The sequence below is a fragment of the Mesoplodon densirostris genome, chromosome 3 (assembly GCF_025265405.1).
Source record: "Mesoplodon densirostris isolate mMesDen1 chromosome 3, mMesDen1 primary haplotype, whole genome shotgun sequence".
Taxonomy (NCBI): Eukaryota; Metazoa; Chordata; class Mammalia; order Artiodactyla; family Ziphiidae; genus Mesoplodon; species Mesoplodon densirostris.
The window spans coordinates 118892390-118917636 of NC_082663.1; the positions used below are offsets into that span (position 1 = coordinate 118892390).

The window sequence follows — 25247 nt, forward strand, 5'->3', positions numbered from 1 at the left end:
ATTATTCACCAGTTTTTACAGGTTTACCTCACTCCCATATAGCCAAGCAGCCTCAATTCTACTGACAGCTGACTAAAGAGCCTCAACTGGTAAATATTAGTATCAGTGTGTCATAAGGTACCCAATATAGAGTAAGACCATAGGTATATCCTACTTTTTAACAATACCCCAGTGGGTAAGGATAATAACAGTGCTGGTTTGGTTTTGTTTAACTTTGAAAAGAAAAATCATGGTAACAAAGATGTTGGGTTTCCAAATCATTTGCTGGTGGACTCTAAAGATATAACAGTGGCTAACTATTTGAAACTAAATTTAGCTTCAAAGTGTTATGTGAAAATAATGGAATTGCGAGGATTTGTTGTTCAAATTTGAGACATCTTTTTTTTTTTTTTTTTTTTTTGCTGTACGCGGGCCTCTCACTGTTGTGGCCCCTCCCGCTGCGGAGCACAGGCCCCGGACGCGCAGGCCCAGCGGCCATGGCTCACGGGCCCAGCCGCTCCGCGGCATATGGGATCCTCCCAGACCGGGGCACGAACCCGTATCCCCTGCATCGGCAGGCGGACTCCCAACCACTGCGCCACCAGGGAGGCCTGAGACATCTTTTAACTAAAATGTGTGTGGCCTTTTAAACTTTTTTTGATAATCTGTAAGTGTCTTTATGTTGAAGAAAATTTTTGAAACATCTTTCTAAATTATAACTTGTAGAACCTCTCTTACTAGCAGTCATTGCACTGACAAGTAGGTGCCAGGATAAAACTTATAACCAGATTTAAATGGGTAATTTTAACATGTTTACTCTGGAGCTCTATAAAAGTGAATAATCTTTGATTCTATGGTTTTGTCATTTTAGAATATTTATGTAAATACACTTCAGGACATAGAATATGGAGAATATTTACTGCATGTTGACCATGGGCCAAAACTGCTAAATTCATTCTATACATCTCTTAATCCTCTCAACAGCCCTACAAGGTGCATGCTGTTATTTGCCCAAGGTCACACAGCTGGTCCAGGAAGTATGGTGGTGGTCACTGAATCTGACTTCAAAGCTAGTGATTGGTTTGGGGGTTTCATGTATAGTTCCCTTCCAACTAATTCTCATATATAGCTTCAATCATCAACCTCATTCAGCCTAACAGAGACTCCTGGGTGCTATGAGAGGAAGTATGAAGTACATGGAGACTCCTTTTATTTATTTATTTATTTATTTAGCGTACTGCGTGGCATGTGGGATCTTAGTTCCCTGACCAGGGATCAAACCTGTGCCCCCTGCATTAGAAGCTCAGAGTCTTAACCACTGGACTGCCAGGGAAGTCCCTAACGGAGACTCCTTTTAAAAGCAAGGGTAAAGACTATATCTGTATATGTTCTATGTATGTTAACAGCAAAAGGAAGCTTCCTCAAGCTACAGCAGTAGTGGCCAAGATGCCGATGGCCTGAAACAAGGTATGTGGCATTTGTTATGTGTAAGAGACTAGAAGCAAGAAGAGAAGCATTTCAGTAGTCCCTGAAAGATGTCACACATCCCCACTCCTAGCTTTGCTCTTTGGTAGGGTTTATCATATTTTATTAAAATTCTCCAGTGCCTGTGCTACTAAACTATGGGCTCAATGAGAGGGTCAGAATAAGAATTTCAAGACATTTAAAAATTCCTCAAGAATTTATGTTTTTAGAGGATGGGAGTTGGATTCTCTTTTCTGTTTGACATATATAGTGGAATATACCTGCTAAATTAGGGACATAAAGACCTTGATAGATAAACCATTATATAAAAATATAACATTATTCCTAGATTATTTTAAGAATACATCAAAAATATTTGCAATTAATTGATCTCAATAAAAGTTACATATTATCCCAACATGCTAAAATGGCATTTACTAAAATTGCTGAGAGTCAGGTTTCCAAGCCTGGTAAAATGTATCTTATTCTGAAAGCCTGTGTGATGCTTAATAGGGGAACCCTAGAACTGTTCCGATTAAAACAGAAAGCTTTTTGTTCAACGGTACTATCAAAGGCAAAGAGGTATGAGAAGAAAATGTATAAATGGGGGAAAAGGTAAAAATCAGTTGTAGATAATAAGTTTTCTTAAATGCTGTGTCAACTGAAAATAGTCCATTGAAGTAGCAAGTAATCAGTTTGAAGATAAACTGGAAGGAAGACAAAGCTAGGAATCATTAAAAAGACATGTATAAGTTATATATGAAGAAAATATTAAAATGACAAAAATGAGACCTTAAATGGAAGTCATACCATGTCCAATAAATCTCAACATAATGCTAAAGAAAAGTATAAGTTTATTAAAATCTCATTAAAAATAACAGGATAATTTTTGGAAGTAGACAAGTTGATTCTAACATTCATATGGGAAAACCATAATATTAAGAATTATTATGAATAATATAATATTAGAACTAGAGTCATAAAGGAAAACTAGCTCTACCAGATGTTAAAATAATAAGACAGGGTGGGAACTTCCTTGGCAGTCCAAGGGTTTGATACCTGGTCGGGGAACTGAGATCCTGCATGCTGCATGGTGCAGCCAAAAAAAAAAAGGTGGTACTGACACCTGAGTAGACTACTCTATGAATGGAACAATTAAGGGAATACAAAAATAGATCCTGAAACAAAAAGTTCAAGAACAAAACAAAGTATAATTGTGTAGTAGCTTTGCCTTCTAAGTGAAAAAAACAAAATGAATACCTAAAAAGACTGGATGATGTCTAGATTTTTAAAATTTTGTATGGAAAAACAAACAACCAATAAAATGTTTGCCAAGAGTTAATTTTTCTTTAATACAGTCCCTATAAATTAAGAGGTAAAAGCTCAACAACCCGATAGGTAATGGCAAAAGATATAAACAGTTAAGTGATCCTTAACCCTAGTTAATGCAAGTAAAGTTCATAGCTTAAACTCCATTTTCCAGCAATCAGATTTACAAATAGAATTTGATAGGTTATCAAAGGAATAATTAGTTCCAATTAAAATTCCAATATTTGTGTTTATTAGAACATAGTTAATGCTCGTTTATTGACCAATCGTGGCTGCTTTTGCACAAGTGCAGAGTACTTCTGACAGACTATGGGCCTTGAAGCCTAAGATGCCATTTGACACTACAGAAATTTTGCCTGACCACTGCTCTAGAACAGCACTATATAATTAAAAGTTCTGCAATGACAGAAGTTTTCTCCAAGCTGTCCACTAGTTAACTATAGATAGTAAGATTGAGAAAGTGAGTGTAGATTATGGCTGTTGTACAGCAACAGCATAGGTTTAGAAAATGAGGGGTTTATTTTAAACTGCACATAGACTTTGACATGTATAGGGTAATATGTACATAAACTTTTGATTTTTGGCCACATGTGATGGGCAGGATCTTAGTTCCCCCACCAGGGATCGAACCCATGCTCACTGCAGTGGAAGTGCCGCATCCTAACCACTGGGCCACCAGGGAGTTCCTGTACCCAAACTTTTTAATACTAATGCTTTGAATAGCAAAAAATAGGAAAATAAGAACAGGGAAAATAAGACTTTGGTGTGTCACCACATTATAAACCACCGTAAAACTTAGTAGTTCAGGGGCTTCCCTGGTGGTGCAGTGGTTCAGAATCCACCTGCCTATGCAGGGGACATGGGTTCGATCCCTGGTCCGGGAAGATAGATCACACCACAACTAGGGAAAGCCTGCCCACAGCAACGAAGACCGAACGCGGCCAAAAATTATTTTGAAAAAAAAATTACTAAAAAAAAAAACTTAGTAGTTCAAACAAGTATTAAAATTCTGTGGGTTAATTGGGCTCTGCTGGGTGGTTGTGTTGTTACACATGGATTTGGCTGGGGCTACTGCCATCTGGAGGCTTCACTTCGGCTGGCAGATGCCGCTGGCTGTCACCTGGGAGCTCAGCTGGGGCTGTTGACTGAAGCACCTTGATTCTTTTGATGTGGTCTCACAGCATGGCACTTGACTTCCAAGTGGATGAAAGTAGATCTTAAAATCACTTCTGTGTTCTGTTGTTAAAAGCCAATTACAGGGCCCTTACAGAGGGCAGGTAAGGGGGAAATCGATGCTACTGTTTCATAAGTACGGAAAAGGATTATCTGTGGCAATCTTTAATTCACCACAAGCATATGTGTGTGTGTGTGTGTGTGTGTGTATGTATATGTATATATGTATGTATATATATATATATAAATGTTTATGTTTATAGGAAATCCTTAAAATATACAAATGGTTGATAGTGGTTGCCTTTATGTAAGGGAGTGGTGGTTGGGGAAAACTCTTTGTTGTGTGCTTTGAATTTTATATGTATTCTTTATTCAAAAACTTTTTTAAATTTTATTTATTTATTTTTGCCCTCACTGCTACATGGCTTGTGGGATTTCCCTGACCAGGGATCGAACCCAGGACCCCTGCAGTGGAAGTGTGGAGTCCTAACCACTGGGCCACCAGGGAATTCCCCCAAAACCCTTTTTTAGGCCCACTTCCCTTCCCTTGCCACTGCTAAAAAAGGGCCACTGGTTAACTGTTTTCTGTTTTTAAATAGCCTAAAGTATTGAAATGGCCTGGTTCCAGGGCATTAAATCTATTTAAAAAGTAGAGGGTGGACTGCCAGGAGATTCTGAGACCACAGCTTTGCTGAAGGCAATCCAATATAATGCTTTAAAGCTCTGGGTTTGGATTTATTTAGAGTGGAGTTCAAATCCTGGCTTTGTCACTCTTTAGCTACATGACCTTAGGCAAGCTTTCTTAATCTCTTATGTAAAACAAGAGTAATGGTACTTTACTCTCAGAATTATAATGCATTATGAGCTACTTAGTGGTGTCAAAATACATGTCCTCAATCAATATGACTCTTCTGCTCAAAACTTTTAAAGGTATTCAATATTAGCTCAAATGTAGACTGTATCCTGGTGTTTAAAGCCTTATTCCAAACTTGTCACTTAGACCTTCCAAAGTCTCAGCAGAAATACTTGCTTCGTACCCTCTTTATCATCCCTGGTGTACCACACCCACTGCCAAGAAACCCAAATGTGAATAGAGCTCTTGATCCATCTCTTCTCATAGCCGGGCCCACCTTGAGGCCAGACTCCTTGTCCAATCTTCATCTGACTGGGATCCTCGAGAGCTGGTAATTTGTCTTATCCATCATTATATACCCACCCTTGTACACTGTCTTTCATGAAATTGGCATTTGATGACTGAAATCTTGTATCAGTTTGGTTTCCAATGTGTCTTTTTGCTGTTGACCCACTAAGCAGATCCTCAATAAATAATTACTCAATTGAAAAAGCCTGCCTTTCCTTCTTTGTACGACCACCAGATTGCATTAACAGCCTATACAAAAGCATGGTTAAGTGCATATCTGAACTAAGCATGCATTCAAGTTTCTGTCTCCAGAGAAGCAGAGCCTCTTTTTTTCATCTAAGATCTGGGGAGAACATAAGGTGAAGTCTTATCCAAAGTCAGTTGGAATCAAAGACTCACAGAGTAGAAAGCAGATCTGGTTTCAAGTGAAGGAGGACCCAGGATTCACTGAACATGTAGGATACTCCCAAATTTCATTCCAAAGTTAACTACTTAGTGGGCTTACGCCTTACTTATTCAGGAGAACCCCCAGTTCTTGATGTATTCTACCAAATGCCCTGTCAAAGCCTGTAGAAAATCATGCAACACAATGGAGGTGTGGGATTACAGTTTCATTCTTCACAACAGCTATTTAAAAATTTTTCCTTCATGCAGCTCTAGCCCTTTCCACAGATGGCTTAGTCACAGAAAATTGAAGTCACCTGACTATAATTCCTAATGAAAACTCCGCACCATCCTTCCCATACCGCCTGTTACAGTAAAGACATGTCTCCTTTCAGATCCCATCCTTTGAGTAGTGTCCAATTTGAATTATCCCTTCTCGTCCTGTTTTTTTTTTTTTCAACCAGTCCTTTCCTAAGATAACTCTTCTGCAAACATTTTAATTGTGCCCAAAATTCTCCCATAGTAAAACAAAAATCTTCCCCAACCCTGCTTTCTCCTCTCTTCATAGCCACTTTTTCTGCATTTGGTAGTTTCCCTCTTACAGCTTTCCATACACTCCCATCTGACTTCCTCTCCCACTTTACTGGAAGTCCACGTTGCTAAATCTTTTGTAGATGTTTTTAGTCCTAGTCTTGACCTCTTGATAGCATTTGACCCTGTTGATCATTTTGGCCTTTAAGTACTTTGGCTGGGCTGTCAAGGCAGTACAATTTCTCTCTCTCCCCCTTCTTCGCTTTGGTCACTTGGTCTCTCTTGCCATTCAACTCTACCAGATTGTAAGATTTGCTTTTTGTCCCAAACGATCTCTTCAGCATTCTACAGGTCTCTGCTCTTCTCCATCTTTTCCCTTTCCACTATCTTCACAGTGGACCCAGAATGACGTTTCAAAGACATGAATCTGAGTTAGCATACTCTAGATTTAAAATTTTTCAGGGCTATTAATCTGACTTGTATTCACTAATTTACCTCAGGTGTCAGTTGATTCCCTGTCCCTCTGCGTTTAAACTTGAAACCCCAGGGAAATGGCCCTTTCCTCCGGCCTTATCTATACAATTTCTCAGGATTTCCACACGTGCTATATACTCCTTTGCTCATGGGGTACTTGAGTGTTCTACGTTCAGATTCACCAAATGGCTGCGGCGGTCTTTTCAATAGCTGTCTTTCTCCTCAATGACCCTCTGCATGAAATATCTGAAATCAAAAACCACTCAAATAGGGCCTCCCTGGTGGCGCAAGTGGTTGAGAGTCCGCCTGCCGATGCAGGGGATACGGGTTCGTGCCCCGGTCTGGGAGGATCCCATATGCCGCGGAGCGGCTGGGCCCGTGAGCCATGGCCGCTGAGCCTGCGCGTCCGGAGCCTGCGCGTCTGGAGCCTGTGCTCCGCAACGGGGGAGGCCACAACAGTGAGAGGCCCGCATACCGCAAAAAAAAAAAAAAAAAAAAACACTCAAATAGTATCTGTCCCCACTTCCCGGCCCTAACTACGACCCCTCAGCAAATTATCAGATAATACCAGAGGATAGAAATTGGGTCTAGGCCAGGGATTCCTGCGACTAGCTTCTAACGCATACTCTTTTTAAGTTTTGCACCAAGCAATATGGAGGGAGTCGAGAAAAGTCCTTTGTGGGGAATGGGACTCGAACTCCTAAGCTACGGCTCTCCATTTCCCGCCATAAGCGGGCTACAAGATTAGAGAACAACGACCGCCGCTGAGGGCGCGAGCGACGTGCGCGCGCTGAGTAGGGGGAGGGGCAGAAAGGGACCGAGGTGGGTGGGGGCGAGCTCTCGCGAGAGTGGGTTTGTTCTTGGGCTGCAACCGCTGCTGCCACCTCTTACAGCGCCGTTGCTGCGGGGGATTGTGGGAGTCTCAGCGTCCCGCTCGCTTCGAGAGAGGTACCTCTCTTCCCTCTTCCTCTCCTTAAGGTAGGCGAGAAGCGGGTAAGAATCGGGGTGGGGTGGCCGGGGGCTCTCTGCGTCCGCCGGGAGGAGGCAGCGACGGCGACAGGGGCCGCGGGGAGCCGGCGGCGCGCCTTTCTTGCTCGCTCCCGCTCGCCCGCTCTGCCTCCCTCCGCGCTGCGTATGTGAGCCGCCTGATCGGCGGCCGCCATGTTAGGAGCGCAGTGGCGGCGCAACCAGCCTTCTCGGGCGGCGGAGGTGAGCGGCCCCGGAGGGAGACACGCGGCCAGTCAAGGGCCCAGGGTGCGGCGGGAGAGTCGGGGGCGCAGAGGGCAGCCGATCGGCCGAGCTTCCTGCGTCTTGGGCTTGATGTGGGCGGGGGCGGGACGACGAGCCCGTTACACGCGGACTGCAGCGCTGAGGGGAAGGGAGGAGCGCTCGAGGCCTGAGGGACCGACTAATCATAGGGGGCCTGCCGTTTGGGGAGGATAGTTAAGATAGGGCCAGCCCCAGATATATTTGCTTTTTTTTCCCTTTTGCGCCTGAAAATGTGCCCCAAAATGGAGGATTTCGTAGACTCTGAAAAGCCTAGCCGTTTGAGCGGCGTTTTTTCCCTGGTGTCGCGGCCTTCGCTCCTTTCCTCGCCCATCGTTTCATAGCGCCCCCTAAGACTCCCCTGTCTCCTGCCCACGCACAGGCGCGCGCGGTTTTAGCCGGACCTCAGAAACAATTCCCCTCACCCGCCATCGCGTAAAAATGGCCGAAAAATGAAACGTTAACGCTTGTTTATCGTATTGCGTCGTGGATAAAGCCTTCTTCAGTGCGCTGCGAGGCAGGAGATTTGTTGTTTAGAGAGTCACCTCACATTCCTTTCCCTCTTTATTAAAATACTCTCAGTCTAGGGTTCTCTAGAGAGGATGGCGTGGTGTGGGGACCTTCCGGTTTCCAAACAAAGGGTTTAGAGTACACCCTGGTGTAGTCGCGGCATCGTTGTTCTTTTCGTTGCCGGCGCTGTGCCATGTTCTGTGTTCTACAGGGACTTTTCCCATTTACGGCGCAGCAATATCTCCTAGGTGTTTATCCTGCTCTGTGGCCCCATTCTGTGGCATAGGCTTATTGGATCAGTTACAATTTTCCAGCCAGATATTTCTAGAACAGTTATGGCGATTCCGAAATTCTAGTCTTTCAAGCGCGCTGGAATAGTGTGCGAGTCGTTGATTTCCCAGGTCGTAGTCATGAGATTTTGCATTGATGCTGCGTTCTGCGTGTTGAACAGAGCTTGGTTTAATAATTTTAGATAGTCGACAAAACAGTTTTCTCCCAGGCAAATTTAAACAGCTGTACTCTGCGGGCAAAAAATATATTTTAGGCAATTTTTATACATGTTCAAAATAAAATTTCCTTTTAAAAAGCTAAATGGTTCAGTCACCTACGGAGTGTCTCGACATAATTGTTCCACGTTAGTGCTGTTGTGGAAATTAAGAAGGCGGGGAGGACAGATTTTTGTTACAAAAAACGCTGTGTGACTTTTACACTTAACTTAAAATTAAACACGATTGAAGTATTATATGAAGGTTCTTCTGGTTGGTCATGTAAATAAGACTTGGAAAAGAGATCGTTAGCCAGAAGCGTTTGTGTTAAAAGTGCCTTAAATTGGCATTTCTTCCTTTACACGTTATATGTTGATAACGTTAGCGTATGCTTTACCCAGAGAGGAAGTTTTCACATTATCATCTTTACACATCTCCTCAGCTTTGCGTAAGTGGAGTTGCTTTTACGTAGCATTTTGAGCTAATTAATTCAGAAGGATTTAACCACCCTTGACCTTAAAACATTGTGTATGTTAAAGGAGTCTTTAAACCTAATTCTACTAATGCTTTTAGGGACGTGTAAACGCCAAGTATTATTACAAGTCAATGATGTTTAAACTTTAGCAACTGAAGAATGCAAAGAAAATATCTTACATAATTTAAGAAATAACAGGTAGTTCAAATTCCTAATTTTATAGAAGAGAGAATTAAACCCCAAGGAAGTCGTTGTTATGTAGTTAACCAGTGGCAGTGATGCCAGTGTATTCTAGAACGCTTGCATTTTGATTGGATACTTGATTCAGGCTCTGCATGTTTTAATAAATAGGCTTAAAAATGGAAGAACTATACTTACAGGAAGTTATCCTGTAAATAAGGGAATAGTGTGTCAAAGATTGGTGTACATAAATGTTAATGTTGGTTATTAAGCATTAAAAATCCAGAAGATAAAACATTTGGAGATCTTCTAATTGTAGTGTGGCCATCAAGTGGTAATCTATACAGCTATTTAGAAGTGTTTTAAGAGGAGAGTAGTGATGGGAAAATTATAGTGGAATATAGTACTCATTGGGAAGAAAGTGTAATAAAACTCCACCAATACCAAATTTGATTATTTTTTTGTTGTTTCAAGGAACATGTAAATAAGCATAAAAACAGAGATATACCCAAAATTTTGGGTTGGATGTTAGCATCGTGGGTCATTTGTATTTCCTTCTTTTTTTCCTGAAATATCCACAAGACGTTATACTTACTTTTGTAATGAGGAAAAATGAAGCATTTTTTGAAAATGCTAGAACTGCTGAAAAGACCAGAATCTCATGTTTTGTTTTTTTAGGATCTCATGTATTTTTGAGGGGAATTGAGATAGAAATGGGCCATCTTCTTGAAATCAAGTGCAGAGTGTTCAAAAGTGACAGAAAGAAGCGCTTGTGTAAGATACCCTTGTTATTATGTGTGTACAGAGAAATCTGAAGACATTCTTATGTAAAATTATTATTAGGACTAATAATTAGAATATGATATGAACTGCAGCCATTAGCTGTTTTTAAATGATCAAAACTAGAGAATTGGGTAATGGTCTGTTAGGTGGTGTTCTTAGCAGATCTTCTAATTAAAAGTCTGTGCTTTATTTTTATGTATCTCTCTTAGTTAGAATCGTATTAAAATTGTACCATACTGTGACAACAGGTTCTAAGTATACTTGACTGACTTAAGGTTTGGGGTGGACAATACTAAATTCATTGTGGGTGAGGTGGAAGGGTTGTAGACAGTGTAGTTTTGCAATTTTTTATATATGTGGTTATTCCAGGGCTAATTAACACTGTCCAGGAAATTGCTTTAATTTAAAATTTCTAGGTATGTAGTGGGTCTTCTCATTGGACCATTAGGATCAAGGGTTGTGACATGCTTGTTAAAAAGTTTATAGGTAGAAAAGCTGTTTAGTGGATAAAGGTAGAGTAGAAAGAAGCCAGTGGATTGAGAGGACTTCGGATACGTACCCTTTAAAGTACGTTAGTTTTTGACTTATCGCAGATGATATTGACTGTAAGCTTAAATATAAACTGTAATACATTAGAAGTTATATGATAAATGCTGTGTTATCTTTCCTCACCTGAATATAATTTATTACTGTGGCAGGTCTGAATAGATGCAATACCTTTGATGCGTTGCAGCCTCCATGTGATTTTCCAGTTGTAGGTCAAGCCCTAATGTCTGTATAAAAAAGGCTCAGGAGTTGCTGAAATTAAAATTTACATGAGGTAGCAATGAAAGCTTACGTACAATTCTTTTTAATTAATTTTTTTTTTTTTTTTTTTTTTTTTGCGGTACGTGGGCCTCTCACTGTTGTGGCCTCTCCCGTTGCGGAGCACAGGCTCTGGACGCGCAGGCTCAGCGGCCATGGCTCACGGGCCCAGCCGCTCCGCGGCATGTGGGATCTTCCCGGACCGGGGCGCGAACCCGTGTCCCCTGCATCGGTAGGCGGACTCTCAACCACTGCGCCACCAGGGAAGCCCGATTAAAAATTTTTTTAACTTAAAATCTTTTAACTTAAAATTTTTAATTATTAAAAATTTAAAAAGTATTCCAAAGATTAAGGCTCATTGATATAAAATACTTGGTTTTTTTCTGGAAACTTTTTAAAATAGCAAATCTCTGCCTTCCTTTTGTAGAGTACCAATAGCCTGTGGTTGTTGGTACCTGTCAGAACACGTTAGTAGGAAAACAGAGGGTTCCCATGGTGGGGGGTGGGATGATAGGTCTTCCCAGCTCTTGCTGTTGGATATGCTGCTAGATAAGAAGAGCTAAGAGGGGGGAAATGCCTATAGTTGTTGTCACAGTTAGCAGTAAATGCAAATATGGAAAGTAATCTGTTGATACTAGAGTCTCAGTAGAATCTTTGATTTGTAGTATCATAGATTGTTAATAGACAACTTTCTGGTCTTTAAAGGTGATGTGTATGGTGTTTTTGTTTTTGTTTTGTTTTTTTTTTCCTCTGTGGGAATTTCTAGGATTTTAAACATCTCCCTCTGGTATAGTCACTGACAGAAGAGCTTATACCATATGTGAAAGTTTAAAGTCAAGTGTTTGAACACCCGAATCACACAGTAGGTGGGAAAGAAACAGTAATAGCAAAGAAATACAAACCTTTGTACTTAAATTTTTCTTGGGACTTCCCTGGCGGTCCAGTGGTTAAGACTTCGCCTTCCAGTGCAGGGGGTGCGGCTTCAATCCCTGGTCGGGGAGCTAAGATCCCACGTGCCCCCCCAGGGGCCAAAAAACCAAAACATGAAACAGAAGCAGTATTGTAACAAATTCAATAAAGACTTTAAAAATGGTTCACATCAAAAAGTAAAAAAAAAAAATTTCCAGCTGTGAAAAGATGTGGAACAACAGAACAATTTTAATGCTTAGCTGTGTTTCCTTGTGGGCTGTGATATTCTGGGAAAGCAGAATGGACGAGGAAACTTTACACTTAAGCATCAGGAAACCGAGAAATATTCATAAACAGCGTTCTTGGTAGTGACAGGAAATTGGAAACAGTCTAAATGTTCATCATCTGCAAAACAGATAAGTGTATGTGCCCTAATGGTATCTATATTGCAGTGAAAATGTAGATGTAATTCATGTGTAAATCAGTTTTAAAAAGTAAGCAATACATACATTTTAAGCCAATTTGTATAAAATTCAGAAATGCAAAATTAACACTGTTTAAAAAGATATATGTCTATTAAGTGGTAAGACTTAAAAACAAGAGACTGCAGAAGGGGAGGAGGAATCACTGGAAATTGGTAGGTAGAAGGTATCTAAGGTTTTATTAACGTTGTTTCTAAACTTTGGTGTTTATATACACAGGTTTGTATAATGTATGATATAAAGGGGGTGGTGCTGGGCCTTAAGAGAATTACTAGTATTAAGTGGAGAACGGAGAGACACATTCCAGCTAATAATTGTATTTGAGTGTGGACTTCATGTGGTAAGTAGTAGGGAGGTGTGTGTGTGTGTTTATTTATTATTTATTTATTGGCTGCGTTGGGTCTTCGTTGCTGTGTGCGGGCTTTTGGGGGCTACTCTTTGTTGCAGTGCGTGGGCTTCTCTCACCGTGGCTTCTCTTGTTGAGGAGCACGGGCTCTAGGCGCTCAGGCTCAACGGCCATGGCTCACGGGCCTAGCCGCTCCGCGGCATATGGGATCTTCCCGGACCGGGGCACGAACCCATGTCCCCTGCATCGGCAGGCGGACTCTCAACCACTGCGCCACCAGGGAAGCCCTAAATCTGGTCTTTTAAAGCAGACTTCTGGTTCAGAAACAGAGTTCAGATTTTAAATCTGACTTTAAATAGAAAGGGATGAGACATGATAGTATAGTTGACATATGAAATAGTGCAGTGAAAGTGAAAGGTGTTTATGTCTCTGGGCCAGTCCTTTTACTTCTAGTTTCTCATTGGTTGTGAAAATCAGATTGCATAAAGTAGATGATCACTGTGGTGCTTACCATGTACCAAGTCTTATGAAACGGGTGTTATTTTTATTCCCATTTTACATACGAGGGAACAAACACAGAGATGTTAAGTAATTTGCCCAAGGTCACACAGCTATTTTGTAGTAGAACTGGGATTCAAATCCAGGCATTTGGGCTCTAAAAATCTCAGCTTATATCAAATCAGAGAGTTGTACAAATGTTTGTGGAAACCAAGAACAGTAAATCATAAAGTTGTGAGTGGAGGGGGAAAATTTTAAGACTGCAGAATGGTGCCTTGAGAAAAACCACAAATTTTGCTTTTAAGTAGAGAGGAGAGTTAGCCAAGTTAGTGTCTTAGGTCAAATTGAGAGTCAAAATTGCCAGTTGAATGGAATAATTTTCTTTCCTATAGTATGAATTTGCTTAATCAGTTTTCTCTATTGCTTAATCTGAAAATATTTAATGTCTAGTTGATAAAGTCACTAGGAAAAAAATTTAAACCTAGGAAGAAGAAAAATGTTCCAAGTCTGAATAATAGGAATCCCTTCTGTAGATTACCGTGAAGATTTCTATTTTAGCAGATGAAGGTGCTGTGTTAGCCTAAGGATCAAGAAGTGGGCTAGAAGCTGAATCCAGGTCTGTGATTGGATTAACACCAACAGTCTTAAAGCATTTAAAAATAATACTTGTTTTTCAGCCTTCCTGGGCACGACACATTATATGGTTTTATCTTGTGTGATGAGGTACATATTGCTTTATACAAAACAAATTAATAGAGCTGGATAAACAACAAGGATATACGGTATAACAAAAGGAATAATAGCTGTTATCTTGTAATAACTTACAGTGGAGTATAATATGCAAAAATACTGAATCACTATGTTGTACACCTGAAACTAATATAGTATTGTAAATCAACTATACTTCAATTAAAAAAATAATCTGGAACAGTATTTCCTAGGGGGTTTACTATTTAAATTAATTAGTAGTTTGTTTTTTTTAAAAAAAAAACCTTGTAAGTCTCTTAAAGGCATACCATACTGAAATGAGATTATGTCACTGAAGAATACAGACTAAAATATAAGTTTTTAAAGTGGCTCAAGCTCAATATATAAAATTGAATAGTTCCTCAGATAACAATCTTTTTAAAAAATGAAACCGTTAAATGAAATACAGGTTATAAACATATATTGGGAAAGCATATAGTGACATAAGCTAATGTGAAAATGAAAATTTACTTAACACTGTAAAATGGAAACTATGTTGATAAGTTATTTATAAAGCCATTATAAATTTAATAAATGAGAAACTTTAAGGAGTAATTAACCTAATCCTGTATTTTAATTGGAAATGAGTCAGTTGCTTGCTTTAAAAGTTCTGACCAGAGTAGTCAATGCTTTAAATTACTAATAGTGAACTATCCCTGCCATCTGTTAGTGAAATGGTTAGGACATTTTTACTGTATTGGTATTGTTGGTTGCTACGTGTATTTGGCATATTTTCGCATGAATAAGTTAAATCACAAGGGTGTTTGACCTTGATAGAACGTGGAAAATCTGAAAATTTCTTACACCCTTCTGTGTTTTTAATTCAGATGGGGGAAATACCATAAGAAACTATTGTTTTTTAGCTGTTGTGTGTTAAATTTTTATGTGAGATTAAAGGGTTATTATAAGTGGATTTTTTTTCCTGAGCATCTCTACAAGCCTTTATGATTATACCATCTTAAAATTAGTTGTTTAAGAAGTGATTATTTCACACAACTGAAAACATAGTTAAGAATCCATATGATGGTATTAGATACCTTTAAAACATAGCATTTTTTTAATTTTTAATTTTTAATTTTTTTTTTTTGCGGTACGCGGGCCTCTCACCACTGCGGCCTCTCCCGCTGCAGAGCACAGGCTCCGGACGCGCAGGCCCAGTGGCCATGGCTCACAGGCCCAGCCGCTCCGCCGTCATGTGGGATCCTCCCGGACCGGAGCACGGGCCCGTGTCCCCTGCATCGGCAGGCAGACTCCCAACCATTGCGCCACCAGGGAAGCCCAAAACATAGCATTTTTAAATTTAGAAGCTGAAGATGTTTTTCTATAATGTCTTTTAAAGAACTAAAGTCTGCTTATGGTCATTTCACTTCCTGCTAAATAACCCTTTGAAAGAATGAATATGTAATAGGACTAATAGGTAATCTTTATTTTACATAGGAAATCAAAATATGGAACAACTATTTGTTTTCTCTACGAACTTTCTGGATGTGTTAAGCTTTCATTTGTTTTCTGAAATATTATAGTTTTCCATTTCTTTTAATTGTTGAAGAAAATAAATCCAATAAAGAGTATCAGATAGTATTCATGGAATGTGGAGGTTGAATATTATTAACTGAAGCTTATTTCTTAACCATATATAGAGATACTTGTTCATCTGTTGAAGGTGAAGCTAACATCTTTAGTAGCACTTATATCATGAACTAGATTTAAGTTCCAGGTTAATAATTTAGAATTGTGTATTAAAATGAGCTTTAAATCTGTTCATTGAGAATTTGAATATCAGATTGTAGTTAAATGGCATTTGTAAAGCAAGCCTAATTAGTCGTTCTTTTTCTGATGTTTTCTGGTTGGGAGTGGGGTGGAGGTACTTTCTCTTTCAGAAGTGAAATATTTTGCATTAATGGGCATTTAGAATTTATTATATATGGAATTTAAATGGGTAAATTGGATTTTGATATTACATTCTAGATTAGTTATCTCAAAGGAATTATTTTCAAGCTTTATTAATCTCTATGAAAAGGCAACTTTATAATGATGGGGAAAATACAGTAAAAGAAGCTAATCTTTTTTTAAGATCTTGGTAACTTTGTAAACCTCTCAGTATTGTGCTAACTTTCATAGGCAGTAGGTCTTGCTTAAAGGAGCCTTTTAAAGTGACTTGTTCGTCTTACGTTCACCATTGACCAAAGATCTAAAGGAAGTTTTTGTAAATGTTCTTGCACCAGTGCTGTCCTGTCTGATTTCTCTTAATTTCTTTGTTCTAATAAAAGATTTTTAAGAACTTTGTTTCAATCAGAAGTCTGACTTAAGTTCTTTTTCAGTAATGCTACTCTCATGTCTTTGTGTGGGACTGCATTTTAAGTTGAAACTGAGCATTTTAAGTTGAAACTCTGAGTCACAAAAATATTGTTATTCTTAAGAATTACAAGTTGTCATGGGATTTACATGGTTTGTCTTGCCCTTTTTCTTAGTTTTTTTGACATCCATTTTCTGTTTGTCTTAAGGTTATCACCTTTTACCTTTACTTCTCTTAACCTTTCCTTTTTGCAGATCCACCATTTTCATATATGCTACAAAGAAAAATAATTCTGTAATGCAACAATCATTTACTTCCCTTCAAATATGATCAATTAAAAAATTTACATACGATTATAATGCCGCAGTATAATTTCCCTAAGGGAAAGAATAGTTCTTTCAAAAGACCGGCTTTTCAATAATACAAAGCTTTGGCTCTCAAATGAAGGGCAAAGCTGCAATTAATAGTAACCTCAATACTTTGAATTTTTGATTTTGAAAAACCCTCTTAATGGTATTGATTTTTTTTTTTAAACAAAGTATATGTGAAAACTTAGAGGGTCCTACCAATGTTTACACAGTATTTCAACCGGCATTCTGTATGGCATTTAAAAGTCATATCAAAGAAACCTTCATCCAACGATGTACACTTAGTCTTGTCTTTATTAATCTTAAGGCCTAAATAGTTTACATAATGGATCTCATCTAGAACTAGTTTCTTTAGTGTCTTTTCTCAAATTCGTCTTTCTTGGTGTGCAAAAACATCTTCTGTACTTCCAGTCACCTCTGATAGCATTTCTATGTCTTTTTAACTTGTTACATCGTTTTGTAAAATCTGAAGTCTTGCCTCCAACTTTTTTTTATACTTCTTCTACCACTGTTTTCATCCAGTGTTTCCTTACTTTAATCTGTCATTGGTGGAATTGGTCCCATAATAGACTTGTAACTATTGAATATTGCCTGGTTTTTTACATTATTGAAGTTTAATATTTTAAACTAACAGTACTTAGGGGTATGGGTGATGAAATGTATAAAAGTTAACTGAGCAATGCCTCCTAGTAGAATTATGTAGCAAACAATTTAAGACTTATCAACCTCTGTATGTAATTGTGATTATAAAATTGTTTCATCAAGGACATTTATTGTGTATATCATTTAACTGATACTTTATGAGCTCACACAAATGCTTTCCAAATTCTTATGTAACAATTTCTGAGGTAAAATAACAATTTAAGAAAGAAAATGAAAATAATTTCATTATTTTCACGTCTTGGAGGAAACATATCTTGGAGGGTCGCATTCAGAATTTAAATTTTCCAGGTGATTGGGCTATTCTTGTGAAAGAATCTATGTTTACAGAAATCTGTGTAAGCAAGATCTCATTTTCATTTTCACCTGTTTTGAGCTCTGGGGGTGCTGTGGCCCTGAGCATTAAGTGAATGTCGATGGCTGCTACCTTGGGGAGTTTCACTTCTTTAAATCACCTATACTTCCTGTACCTGGGTTTTTTCTTGGGAGGTCTCCTATTTCTGTACTGAGCGTATTTAGTTCTCCTTACCTTTTAAGATTAGAGCTGAAATAAGCAACTGCCTGATATAGGATGGACAGTAAGAAGGCAGTTAATTATTTGGCTTAAATTTGTGCAGAAATCCTTAAACTGTAGGAAGTCACTTATTTTTCTTCACATCTGTCTTTACCTCAATTTGATTTTGCTGCATAAAGGTCTCAACTGTTGTGTTTGATCTTAGATCTTATACTAGGTACTTGACACCTAAGCTTCGTTTACTTGTGATTTTACTTGGTTCTTTCTGATAGTGTTAATAGGTCTCATTTTCTAAAACAGAATACAACTGATTCATCTTTGACTTGCTGACCTTGATTTTTTGTTTTTAGTCTTCTGGAACTTAAGCATCATACTATAGGGTGTATTTTTATTCTTCTAAAAGAAGAGACCCATCTATATTTTTATTGAAATTTTGATGTATTCAGACATCTAACCCTTCAATTGAAATGTTTTTAAATTCAGTATGAAATTCCCTTTAATAGTTAAACTTTAGCATGAAAGACTACTTTTTAAATATCTATATGCAGGCTCTGCATACATCTGAAATCTGTTTAAGTTATGTAATTCCTTGTAAGTTTGAGATCTTAAATGTTTTTTTTTAATCAACATGATGCATAAGTTTTTTTTCTAAAAAAACGGCATCTACTTAAAGGGATTTATGACTAAAATTGCTTATTTTTCTACAGAGTTGTCTGCTGGTTCTCAGCTTGAAGAAGATTCTACAGTCCTTATTGATCCTTTTTCTTGGCGTTACCATTTTTTGAAGCAAAGTTAACCTAGTTTTCTAGTTTGAGCTTTCTTTTTGGCCATCTTCTAAATTTTTTTTTTTAATCTGTAAACTAGACAAGAGATAGTTCTACAATGTCCAAGTCATTCCAGCAGTCATCTCTCGGTAGGGACTCGCAGGGTCATGGGCGTGACCTGTCTGCAGCAGGAATAGGCCTTCTTGCTGCTGCTACCCAGTCTTTAAGTATGCCAGCATCTCTTGGAAGGATGAACCAGGGTACTGCACGCCTTGCTAGTTTAATGAATCTTGGAATGAGTTCTTCATTGAATCAACAAGGAGCTCATAGTGCACTGTCTTCTGCTAGTACTTCTTCCCATAATTTGCAGTCTATATTTAACATTGGAAGTAGAGGTCCGCTCCCTTTGTCTTCTCAACACCGTGGAGATGCAGACCAGGCCAGTAACATTTTGGCCAGCTTTGGTCTGTCTGCTAGAGACTTAGATGAACTGAGTCGTTATCCAGAGGACAAGATTACTCCTGAGAACTTGCCCCAAATCCTTCTACAGCTTAAAAGGAGGAGAACTGAAGAAGGCCCTACACTGAGTTATGGTAGAGATGGCAGATCTGCTACACGGGAGCCACCATACAGAGTACCTAGGGACGATTGGGAAGAAAAAAGGCACTTTAGAAGAGATAGTTTTGATGATCGTGGTCCTAGTCTCAACCCAGTGCTTGATTATGACCATGGAAGTCGTTCTCAAGAATCTGGTTATTATGACAGAATGGATTATGAAGATGACAGATTAAGAGATGGAGAAAGGTGTAGGGATGATTCTTTTTTTGGTGAGACCTCGCATAACTATCATAAATTTGACAGTGAGTATGAGAGAATGGGACGTGGTCCTGGCCCCTTACAAGAGAGATCTCTCTTTGAGAAAAAGAGGGGCGCTCCTCCAAGTAGCAATATTGAAGACTTCCATGGACTCTTACCGAAGGGTTATCCCCATCTGTGCTCTATATGTGATTTGCCAGTTCATTCTAATAAGGTGAGTTAATGCAACAGATACTTCTAATTTCTTTTACGTTGTAGTGCCTATTCTGTATTTACCTATATCTTTTACTCTAATTCTGTAGTCTGGTGACATTGAGTTGATCAAGAATTTTTATACTTTTGAGAACACTTACTTTATTTCGAAGGTAATTGTTTTTGAGCATTTTAAACCAGGGCTTTACATTAATACAATCTGCCTAGATTACTTCTGGCCACAAAGCTGTCATCCACTGGGATTATCTTGTTGGTTTTTGGCATCAATATGTTCTTCTTAGTCGTATATTTAAGCAGGTTTTTTGTCTGCTTTGTTGAATTGTTAAGTATTTTTTATTTTTTTTTATTTTTTTTATTTTTTTGCAGTCAATGTGCTCTGCCATTTAGGATGCTAGATAATCAGCTCTCCATCTGTCTTAATTACTGATTCGTATGTAGTAAAGATGTATTCTTGAACAATTCTCTTTTTTTCCTTATCTGTGGCTACAGGGAAAGAGTTAATGTAGAGCCCTGGTGTTTCAGTATATTTCATATTTTAGATTAGTTCATTCTTCCTTTTTTAATTTCCCTTTAACACAAACTCTCATGCTATAACTGAAATTTTTTCATCATTTTTTTTCTCCTTTTCCACAACTTTCTTAAACATACTTCAGAACTCACTTTTTATTATCCCATATTGCATCTATCCCTTTAGAGACTTGGGAAAATCAACTACTGCAGTATCCTGCTCTGTGTTCCTCATAAGCATGTTCTTTTTCTGACTTAGGCTTAGACTTCTGGTATAGTCATTTGAGGAAAAAAAAAATCTAATTCTCCTTTGCTTTAATTATCACATCTGGCAAAATGGGAACTTTTTCAAAATATCCTTTTAAATATATTGTCTTTTCTCTTTCAACGTTTTCAATGCTAATCATTCGCACTGTTTTTTTTCCCCCCAAAATACAGTGCAGTTGACTTAAGGTCAACATTATAGCAGTCCACTAGCTTGATCTGTAATCTGACCATCCATTTTTCCTGATGTGCTGTACTTAACTGGAACATGTTGCTGCCATGAAACTGATTTGATGGTTACTGTTACAGGGTTTTTTCTTCACAGTAACATTTGGAAGGGTCATTTTCTTTTCATATCTATCCCTTTTAAATGCATTTTTAAGTGAGTGTTGATTTTTGAGCAAACTATATCATATAAGTCATTAGCAATTTTGTTTTTAATCTTTTTAAAAGTATTACCAGTCAATCCCTTTTCTGTGTTTGGATCTCAATATTTTTGTCTCAGATAACTAAGAGAAGAGACTTCTTATATTATTTGAATTTACAGAGTACTTTGAAAAATATCTTTAAGAATAATTTCTAGCTAAATATATGTATGTATTCCTTATAATACAAAAATCTTTTGAATTAATGCATCAATAATTTAAGTATACAAGGAATATTTTAATCTTTAATCCATGTCAAAATAAATTAATTTCAAATGCTAAATTTACGTTCATAGATTAATTTTCATTTTAGACAGAACCACAAACTCATAAAAGTTAGGGAATTTAGTTGATGTTTTCCTTTTTCAAATTTGTTGGATACACTAAGTATATCATGGAATTTAGTTTTTGTTCAGTACCAAACTTCTTCAAGTTTTAGGTCTGGTATGAATTGATTTAATGAAAAGGTCCATTAAACTTTGGTGACTCAAAATATTTTGTTACTTCTTGCCTGTTCGCAAAAATGGCAATACAAGAAATATTCTCAGATAGGTTCTCTAAACTCTAAGGAAGATAGCTAGTTACAGTGTCTCAAAGTGATTAAGGGACTTAAAATCTTTGCTACTGGAGTCATCATAAATCAAAAGCTGTTGTTGGAAGTCTCCTTTTCCTGACTTTGAGCAGTAATTTAACCTTGCTGCTTACACATGGGAAAACAATTCAGTAAAGGAACACAAAAGAAAACCAAGAAGGACTTTAATCAGAAAAGTTTCTATTTTTATATATGATTATACTTTTCTCTCCAAATGTTGCTACCTTCTAGTTCCTTAACAGTTGTATTAATAAATAATGATAGTAAATGGACCTCAATTGACAAAAGAATACTTTTGAATATTTAAAACTTTGAATTCAGGAGTAAGATACCTTACCTAGTGCAGGAGGTACTTTTAACCTGTAAAAATGCATGTACCCTAGCTAGTTTGGGTATTTTATCAAAAATTTAGAAACAGTTAAGAATTACTTTAGAGGCCCTTTGATTGTTTGGTTTACAAAATTTATGGTATTTGTAAATTGTACCAATTTTAAGAAGTTTAGCACCTGGATTCTCTTAATGTATTTTAGTTTCCTTAACATAGCTAATGTTTTCTGGATATCTTCATTATGGAAAAAATAAATACTCACTTTTAGTTAGGATCTTTTTAATTTATAGCTGATGTAGAATCAATGAGTTTAGAGAAAGTAGATAATGAAAAATTTTTTAACATTTAATCCTGCTCTCTGGTATTGCTGCATAACTTGGAAAATCTGTTCTTTTCACTTAGTAGTAACGTTAAATAGCCTACATGATCAAAACTTCTTCTTACTATGAAATAAGAAACTTTTAGGTGAAAAACATCTAATTTGTCATCATTATTTTTGATATTTCAAGTAACTTTCAGTGATGGTGTTGCTTTTATTTCTTTCTAGGTCATTGTAGAACATCAAGTTGCTTTTCTACACAGCCTCAAACTTGCCTCAAAATTCCTTTCACTTAAAGAAAACTGGCCACTACAGCCCTTTCACTGTCTTGTCACTTGAGTTCATATTTTCCTTTCAGTATTCTAGAAGCCCTTAAGTTATTCTTTATTCTGCCATTCCACATGTGCTTCTCCAAATTATCTTTTCTTTATATAATTTAGGTGTCTCAGTGACATCAAGGTGAATGTAGTTTTTCCTGCAGAACTTCTGAATTCAAAAAGTGAATCCTTACTCTTTATTAATCTGGTGTGAGTTACCTCCATGTAGAATCCAAGGATATAGGTTTTTTTTAAAACCTTTTGGCTCTTAATCCTCACCTTAGACCAAACAGTAAAAGATCAGGTATGGTAGTGCAGATTAGTAATGGGTGGGTTTGGGAGGTATATAACTGATTCTTTGATCTTGGCTTTCCTTCTAGTACTTTGTAAGACCAGCCACACTTTCACAAGTTTGAACCTTTAAAGATCATGGGGGATTGGATATAAATAACTTCTGGTCAACTAGATATCCTTTCCATCTCCTATTAATTAGAAGCATGCCTAATAGGGTAACTTTTGCTCCTCTCCCAACACACTACTTCTCAAGGATATTTTAAATCTGAATATTTTTCATTAAGAAAATTCTAAGTTAACGTATTTGTTTAATCCCGCTTCTGAATTTTGTGAACTTTACCTATGGCGCCTCTTGGTTACAGCCATTTTTAAAGTGGCCTTCAACAAGTCAGTGGTCTGTTGCTTTGCAAGTAGAAATGTTTTATATCCCAAATATCTGGTTGTAGAGCCAGCTGGAGAGATCTCTTCCAGTTCCTTACTTATTAGCCATTATTTTAAAAAGACAATCCAGCTTTGAGAGATAGTTCCCCAAGTTCTTAGAAGTACCATTCTGTTTGAATGTGTTCCATTTTACCTCTTTCACAGTTTTAGTTAATTTTAGTAGGGCATAGAAATGTGTGTAAACTCTCAAAATGTAAGTTAGTTTTTAAAGATTAGATCCCATTTATAAAATAACTTTTTGAAAAGTTTCAGAATGGTGTCTCTTATAATTTGGTTCCTTACTTTAGTTCAGCTCTAAGTGAGACTCCCTTTTTAAAACATTGCCTGACCATGTTTTATATTCCAAATATAATGTATTAGGTAGTGTGGGTGTTGGAAAAGTTAGCTTATTTTGTGGGGATTTGTGAAACAATAATACTTGTAAAGCAGGAAGTGTAAAACAAGATAGCTTTCTTTATAAGCAATATAATAATAGTTGCTTTTCTTTTTAATTAGAAAATTTTTTATTATTAGCACTTCCTATGTGCCTGGCAATGTTCCGATAAACAGGTTACCTTTATTAATTCATTACTTTTCACAAAATCCTAGGAGAATATTGAATCACAGTGAATTTAAATAACTTACACGAAGAATTCACATCTAGTAAGTGGCACCTTGGGAATTGAATGTAGGCAGTCTGGCAGCAAAGCCAACTTTTCCTAACTCTTTCTTATATTGCCTAAAATGTTAATCATTTACATGTGAATTTTTAACTAAAGAAAGGAAAGTTTATTTGCATAAAATAGGGAAAAAAATTAATCCCTTCAAATTTAAAATAATCACACAGGAGCAAATACTGAAGAAATAAAATGTTTTCCTCCTTAAAATTTAGAAATGGACACTCCTAAAATTTGCTTCTCTGTTTTTGGGAAATATAATGGGAGCTTAGTTTTTTGATAAATGGGAGCATTTTCTAGAAAGGTCACTCCTGTTGAATCAACTTAGCTTTTTATGGCTGTAGTACACTTTCAACATACCTCAAAGGCTGGATGAAATTAAAGATACTATTTTTAACTGATTATTCACATTTATAGTATATATTTTCTAAAGTGATATAAGCATGGATATTTTATCATATTTAGAGTTCTATAAAAGCAATTCTAATGATACGTAAATAAAAATTCAGTTTCGTCCACAGCAGAAATTAATATGCCTACTGATCTCAAGGTCAGTTACTACTCTTGATCTTTATTAACTCTATATCTTTTCCCTGTCAGGTCTGTTAGTATATTAACCAAGTTATCCAGTTTTTCCAAGAATGTGCATGGCGTATTTGAGGGCAGGATCAAGCTACAAGGATTCAGAGAAATGGTTTTAAATTAATTCATTGTGATTAGTGAATGGGCAGCTGTTTGTTCTGCTTATGATACTACGTATAGATTAACATCCTAGATTTTGAATGGTTCAAATGAAAATATGTTAGTTTTATTTTTGTTAATTCTGCTAATTTACTTTGCTACAGGAGTGGAGTCAACATATCAATGGAGCAAGTCACAGTCGTCGATGCCAGCTTCTTCTTGAAATGTAGGAGTTTGAAATACCTTTAAAGAATCGTTATCGTGAATCAGAAACACCCATTGATTGCTTTGGGGAGTTCACCGTTTACTTGTAATATCCACATTGTTATTATTGCATAGTTGATACTGTCCAGGCAATGCCAATTACAAACAAAATGTTTAGATCTGGAATTGTATATGGGATGTTAGATGCAGTGGTAGTGGTACTTTGTTATTTAATATTATTTCTAGGGTTAATAAACGTTGGTTCTTTTTATACAAATTGAAAGAATTAATAGACTTAAAGATAGCCTTTGATACATAGAACAGATTCATAAGAGCATTTGCAGTAACAGTAATACGTGCTCTGAGAATATAGAAGATGTGGAAAGGGGAGAAATTACTAGAAGTTACAAGTTAGTTTTCAAGCAGAACCCTTCAGGATGTATTTTTTGCTTTTGAGATACTTTTGATTCTGGGTTTAACCTGCTAGAATGAAATTGAATTCCTAAAGAATCTCCCTGCCTAAATAGCACATGATACCCATTGTTCACTGAAGTGGCCATTTTTACGTATGCTATGCTCTGTTGGGGCTGTCCTTTCTGTCTAGTGCCACGACTCAGCTCTGCTCTTG

At 37.4% G+C, this 25247-nt stretch overlaps 1 protein-coding gene across 6 annotated transcripts in view; it reads left to right on the forward strand.

The window, feature by feature from the left end:
• Window positions 1–25247, forward strand: part of MATR3 (matrin 3) — a 48782-nt gene that overhangs the window by 11343 nt on the left and 12192 nt on the right. For 2 of the 6 annotated variants that reach the window (XM_060093425.1, XM_060093429.1), the window contains exons 5-6: window positions 18506–19592; window positions 24580–24641. In XM_060093425.1, the coding sequence (XP_059949408.1) occupies window positions 18681–19592; window positions 24580–24641 (974 nt within the window). In that variant the 5' untranslated portion in view covers window positions 18506–18680. Of the gene's footprint in view, window positions 1–7351; window positions 7454–7524; window positions 7685–18505; window positions 19593–24579; window positions 24642–25247 lie in introns of those variants that run through there. The other 4 variants (XM_060093426.1, XM_060093428.1, XM_060093431.1 and 1 more) reach the window with 4 other exon arrangements.